The 6,685-nt window shown below is 38.2% G+C and overlaps 1 protein-coding gene and 1 long non-coding RNA gene across 2 annotated transcripts in view; one reads left to right on the forward strand and one right to left on the reverse strand.

Annotated features, from left to right (window-relative positions):
- Positions 1-2,045, reverse strand: part of LOC136254401 (uncharacterized) — a 46,175-nt gene extending 44,130 nt beyond the window's left edge. The window contains exon 1 of the long non-coding RNA XR_010700465.1: positions 1,840-2,045. This is a non-coding gene — a long non-coding RNA (uncharacterized lncRNA). The remainder of the gene's footprint in view (positions 1-1,839) is intronic.
- Positions 23-1,553, forward strand: LOC136254387 (uncharacterized). Its single transcript, XM_066047081.1, has one exon. It carries the CDS (start codon positions 70-72, stop codon positions 1,435-1,437), a length of 1,368 nt encoding a protein of 455 aa, XP_065903153.1. The 5' UTR covers positions 23-69; the 3' UTR covers positions 1,438-1,553.
- Positions 2,046-6,685: the final 4,640 nt, after the last annotated feature.

Here is a 6,685-nt window from a genome sequence, read left to right on the forward strand (position 1 = left end):
AATCAATATATAATTGCAAGCTATGTTTAGAAGAGCACAGTTCTTGTGTAATTGAGTAGCTGGTCAAAGATGACTGACAGCACTGCCACAGCTTGTACCAGTGTACCACATTGTACTGGTCAATGGCTACCTGTTGAGAAAGCAGTTGTGGATGACTGGTTACAGAAGCATATTGAAGAAATTGATGGCTTAGTACTAGATGTACCACCAAGGGATGATAAAGATGAGCCTGATGTTGACTACCCTTTGCACCCAGTTGTTAAAGGATTTAAAGAGGCCATTGAAGCAAATCCTGAACTTTCCATGTTCTTCCATCAGATGTTCGCCGAAATCCCAGAAGAAGAAAAGGGCAAGTCACCACAGAACTACCATCAGATGTTGCAACTCATGAGCCATGTGCTAACAAAAGCACCAGAGTTTAGCCCAAAAGGTATCACTGTGTCTATTCCCATGTTTGCTATACTGAGACAACCAATTGTGACTAAAGGTGGGTATGCAGCCTTTTTAAATTCCACTGTAAATCTGCATTTAAAGAAGATCCTTAATGCCTGGGGAATATTTTTGAAGTCACCAGCTTCTTGCTATGTCCTCACTGCTGATGGATGGCTTAGCAAACAAGCACTTGAGAAGTTTGGAGGAAACTTTGAAAAAACTTTCAAATGTGATCCTAACAAGCCACATTATGGGTTCACCTCTTGGGATAATTTCTTCACCAGAGAGTTGCAACCAGATGCTCGACCTGTTGCTGATCCAGGTAATAAAAAGGTGATTGCCAATGCATGTGAGTCTGCACCATTAAGAGTTGTAAAGAACATTACAAAGCGCAGCAGGTTTTGGATAAAGGGCCAACCTTACAACTTGAAATTCATGTTGGGAGATGATCCACTAACCGACAAATTCGTGGGAGGCACTGTCTATCAAGCCTTTCTTAGTGTCTTCAGTTATCATCGATGGCACAGCCCTGTGGATGGTAAAATTGTGAAAGCTTATGTTCAAGATGGTACCTACTATTCTGACCCACTGGTAGAATTCAAAGAAGGCCAAGACCATCCCGTTACTGCTGTTATTGATTCACAACCTTATCTCTCAGAAATGGCGACAAGGGCCTTAATTTTCATTGAAGCAGACAACCCTTACATTGGCTTGATGTGCTTTATGGGAATCGGCATGGTAGATGTGTCCACTTGCGATATAAAAGTCTATGAAGGACAGAGGGTGAAGAAAGGCCAAGAGACAGGGATGTTTCACTTTGGTGGTTCTACACATTGCCTAATATTTCGACCTGGTGTGAAACTTGACTTTGATTTTCATGGCCAAACACCAGGTGACAAAGCAAAAGATATCCCAATTAATTCTAAGATTGCTACCGTACCAAAGGATGTTGAGGCACAAAAGCAGATACAATTTGAGGTACAAGTGGCTGGATTTAACATGTAGATATAGTTAGGCCATTAGTTTTTCAAACACAAGTTAGCTTAGTAGCTAGGTTATTTACTGTTACAATTGCAGTGATATCCAGTGGTTATGACAGTTGCACTTATGTAGTTATTGTACTTATGACAGTTGCACTTATGTAGTTAGTGACAGTTGCACTTATGTAGTTGCCTCTCTGCCCACTGTTTAAGTGTTTATTTATATTATCATTGTCAAAAAAAAAAAAAAAGCATTAGACACCATAAAAAAATAAAATAAAAAAAGTTATTGTACATACGTATACATCTTTAGGTTTTACTTAACGAATAATGGATTGCAGACAAACTGTATCTATGTGAACATAACAGTATATGCAGGGATGTTATGCTAGTGCAAGAGTCCCTGACTATGGATAGCGTAACTCACCGGTTATCGACCAGTTAACGTTTCGCATGTCATAAATCAGCCATACAACGTCATAGACAGTGAAATTTTCAACACAACTAGATAAAGTATCCGCCCAATACGTCTGCTAAATATCATTTCCACAATTAGAACTACGCAAGTACAGTGGTGATTATAGCTAAGGGCGTACATTCATCTATTATCGACCGTCTCTATCTATTATCAACTTACACACATTTTACAAGCTATTATCGACTTTTTCCGGTAATACAGTAATAGATTGCTATGAATTTCATGAAGCAATACAACTATGCAAACAGTCTAACCACTATTACAAGAAGGGTCTACACCTAAAAAATGAATCCGTTTGAACATAGAGTTCAAGAGTTATGCACACACAAATTAGCTAAATTTATATTTACAGATTCCACGCACATAGACTCTACAAGTCATTGTTAACTTGTAAGCACTGGTTGTGCATCCACTTCTTGCACCGTTCATTAGTACACTCAACCCACTCCCTCATCAGCTTCCCAGCACTTGACAAATCATCCTGGTATAACCCAAAAGCATATGGCACATTCATTACTAGAAATTTCCTTGTCTTGTACACCATATTGATCTTCGTCCTCTACTTCTGAGTCAGAAGATAGCTCAGCCACCACTGGTGCCTTCTGTGTCTTGTTTGGACCTCTTGTGTTCCTGCGTTCTTTGCTTTGCTCTCTCTTCATCCTTCTTTCTTCTCGATTCAGCTTTTCTTTTCTTCTTTCTCTTGTCATTTTCTATCTCGCTTCTCTTTTCTCTTTGCTTTCTGTTCCTCTTCTTCCTTTTTCTTCTTTTCCTTTTCAATTAGAAGTGCTAAAGACTCAGCACTTGTGAGCACTCTAGCAGTTGATTTAGATTTGGTGGATGCTTTCGATACTACTCTTATTTCACCCAAAATTTCCCGAAGCTCTGACACAAACACTCTGGTATTTGCTAGACTAGCTGAAAGACTGTACGTAGGCTGTTCTGGTGATGGTACTATATTTTCTTTGTCTACTGTACTGTCCATAGGCTGTTCTGGTGATAGCACTACATTTTCCTTGTCTACCCTTGTCTACAGTACTGTCATCTTCGGTACTAGTATTACAGTTCAGTGGTTCAGCTTGCTCCCCATTTACCTGTGTCTCTATGGTGGTGCTCGATGACAAATTCTCTGGAAGGTCATCTGGATGTTGTCGTTGTTGTAGTCATGATACATACATTTGATCATCATAAATGTCGTAGCCATTATCATATCTTCTTTGAAACAGTTCAATTTGCTCCTCACTGTATGAAACAGGTGATAGTCCCGGACCACTTTTTCTAGACTGTGTTCGCTAAACCCATCTTGTGAAACACTTGAACGTTCATTAGGTTGTGTCACTGCTGGCATCATTACTGGTGTTGCTTCTGGTATCTTATTAGATATTGAAGAATTATCATATGGCTTGATGGCAGTGGAATTGAATGGATAAACACCCACCTTTCAAAAACCGGATACAATTGTATGTGGTTGTATAGACAAAAACCAAGCCTTGTTGAAAAGTGATGAGAACTGAAATCTGGTGACCATTTTACCAGAGTTGTCGGCCATGTACTCATGACAAACTCTAGACCAGTGCTTTTTTAAAGAGCCAAAAAAGCTCACATCAAGAGGCTGAGCGACATGAGTGGCATGGGGTGGCAAGCAAAAAGAATAGTTTCATTTTCAGCTGCTAACTTTATAGCCTCCAAATTATAATGGGAGGAATGGCCATCTAAAAGTAACAACACAGGTTGAGAAGGTGGAATACTTTTTATGAACTGTTTACTCTGCCACTCAAAAAACAGCTTGTGGTCTGTCCACCCTTGGGGTGACATTGCGTATTTTGTATCTGGTACCTCTCCTCTAGTCCATTCATAGTTCAAGCGTTCCCCTTAAAAATCACCATTGGTGGTATCATAGTGCCTACAGCATTAGCACAGGCTAAGATTGTTATTTGTACCTTGTTCCCGAAGATGGTCCATGAACTTTTTTGATCCCTTTAAGTGCAACACGTTTCAGCTGTTTATGGTCAAGTGGCATGCCCGACTCATCCATATTGTATATATAACTGGGTTTATCCATCAAGTCATTCACCTCCAAGGTATTCCTTAGCAATAACAAAATAGTGGTCTAGCGCTGACTGGCTTACTGCATTGAACCTGCAATGTGATAGTGAATCTGAGGTTTGCAGGGACAATTCGGAATGTCTTTTCATAAATTTATACCACCATCCTTCTTCATTAAATTTTATCATTTGCAAACCCTCTTTTGCTCTTTTCTTCTCCACCAACCTCTTCACACAGTCTATTACTTCCCTCTTTGTTTTTCCATTCCCCATTTTGCAACACTCTACTAGGAAATCAACCAATTCTTGATCTTCCTCTGGTGTTAGGAAGCCTGGTGGACCAGGCTTCGCTCCATGCTTCACTCGTCTAGAAATTCTGTCCTTTAGTGTAGTTCATGGCACGTCAAATTGTTCTGCAGCTTTATTCACCCCCATCTCCTTTGAAATAACCACGTTCATTGCTTTAGCCATAGATTCAGGGTCCCACAGTTTGCGGCATTTAACAGCGCCAAGATGCTGTACTTCGGATATTTTATTTCTTGTCTTCCATCCTTTCTTAGCGGTAGATGTTCGCTTCCATTTAGGTATTGGATTAAGCCAGACTAAACAGCAACAAAGGTCTCGAAGTTGGTCTCTAGATAACCTTCCCGGAGCTATACTTGCATATTTATTCGTATCATACTGACTGGTCGATAATAGGTGTGGTGTATCTTGGTCGATAATAGGTAGTGGTCGATAACCGATGAGTTATGCTACATTCTATGTTTGTGCATTTACAGACAACTGATTCCAATAAATCACAAATCAGTTAATGAATAATTTTCTGTAAAGATGATAGATTTAATGTGTGTAAAGTATTATCAATTCATTTATATGAAGGAGGAATTACTGATTAAATCATGTTCCTAGTGAAATTATTGGTCTATTAATTATGGTTTTGCTCTGGATTGTTCCAATCATTACATGCATTTGTGGTATATACGTATACTATAGTGCTTGTAAAGATCATATCTTGAAAATGTACATATGAGATCTTGTGATACGCTGTTTAATATTATAGTGCATACACTGTTGTAGTACAGGATGTCATTTAGCACAACAAACTGTAAGTTATATATTTTATAGTTATAGCTACCACGGTTACAAGGGATATGCGGGCACTCATGTGTATATTTTGTCATATCCCAAGTAATCGTGTTATAACTGTTATATTCTACACCCCAGTAGATGAAACGATCATATAGAATAAGATAGCAATTTATAGTGAAACAGCACCTGTTGAAGACCGAAATCAGTAGAAATTCTTGATGGATCAGACATTTTTAGACTCTTTAGTGGTGCCACGTCCATCCACTCATGATTAGTGAGTTATCCATGAAGGAGACAAGAGCTCATGGAAAATTCTTCTCCTTCTTCAGGTGAATAATTCTTGGTTGATTTAGTTGCTTGTTGTAAGAGACTAGTTTACTGTTTAGATTAGAATTTCGCAGAATGTGTGAAGTTACACCATATATGGTAAGTGTAGCCACAAAGCAAGGTATATCACTTATATACCACAGTTTGCCATGGTATATCCACAGCGTGGCACTTTTGATCTCAGCCACAGGTGCGGTATATATAATGAGCAAAAGGCAAGTGATAATGATTTGTGTCTATGGCATGGGTTTCTGACTGTTGCCATCCAGGTTCTTGAATTATATACTTCAACACTGTACTTTTAACTGCGATTGAACTGAAGAAAAGTACTGTATGTAGACTTATTTATGGGGTGCAATTACTGCTTATGCAGCATAAATCCCACTGTGCAATAATTGTGCACCTGTGATAGGCTAACCACTGATGCCTGCATGTGAGAGACAATCTGTGACAGACACTATAGGTCAGATAAATTGAGCATATCCAGTGCTGAAACAACAAATACTATACTCTGTTGATACCTGGCGTTATTGTGAGGTAGCTTGTTTAAAATTTCCTCTCAGGAAAAAAATGAATACAAACTAGCTACATGTACTAACTATACTGTGAATGCATGCACGTGATTGTGCATTAATGGCACTACTGTCTTAAACTTATATATAGGTACACTAAATTTAAGATTGAAGATTGCAAGTCCCTACTAAAGTTAAGTATCCTTTACAGATAGCTATCGTATTTGCATTGTGTGTAAACCATCTTTATCTTGACTACCCATATGATTAAAACTAATGATTATAGTTAATGGATAAAAAAAATTATGTGACTGACATTAATATTAAACATATTTCTTAGCAAACAACATTTCTTTAGAGTTTTGGCAGACAACACTATACCTATACATGGTCTTGTCGAACTTTCATAAGTTAAGTATAATTATATGCGCATTCAATATCAATTTTATTTCCAAAATGAAACTTCACCTGCATGCTTTATTTAACTGCTGACTAATCATCCATAAGTTGTTAAAGTCTATTTTGAACTTTTGACTTACTTGGTAGAAAACACTGCATGCTGTACTGCTATAGCCATAGCCTTCTATAACTGCAGGGGCATACCAGCTGGAGTTTTTGGGAAACCCTTTCTTTTAGTAATGGAAAAAGGATTCTCTCATATGTTATTAATTAATGCTTTAAGAATACTTTCTGTAACAACTTTAAACAGGCTGTAGGACCAGGTGTCCTACAAACCTTCAGCACTTGTGCTGTAAAGCCTTAATATAAATAATAAATAAAAAAGAAAGGTTTATATGTACATGGTGGATTCCTGATTCCTTAATA

This window comes from Dysidea avara, chromosome 4 (genome assembly GCF_963678975.1).
Source record: "Dysidea avara chromosome 4, odDysAvar1.4, whole genome shotgun sequence".
Lineage (NCBI taxonomy): Eukaryota > Metazoa > Porifera > Demospongiae > Dictyoceratida > Dysideidae > Dysidea > Dysidea avara.

What these genes read in the sequence shown, in the direction of transcription:
- LOC136254387 (XM_066047081.1), top strand. Translation starts at nt 70, where the DNA reads ATGACTGACAGCACTGCCACAGCTTGTACCAGTGTACCACATTGTACT.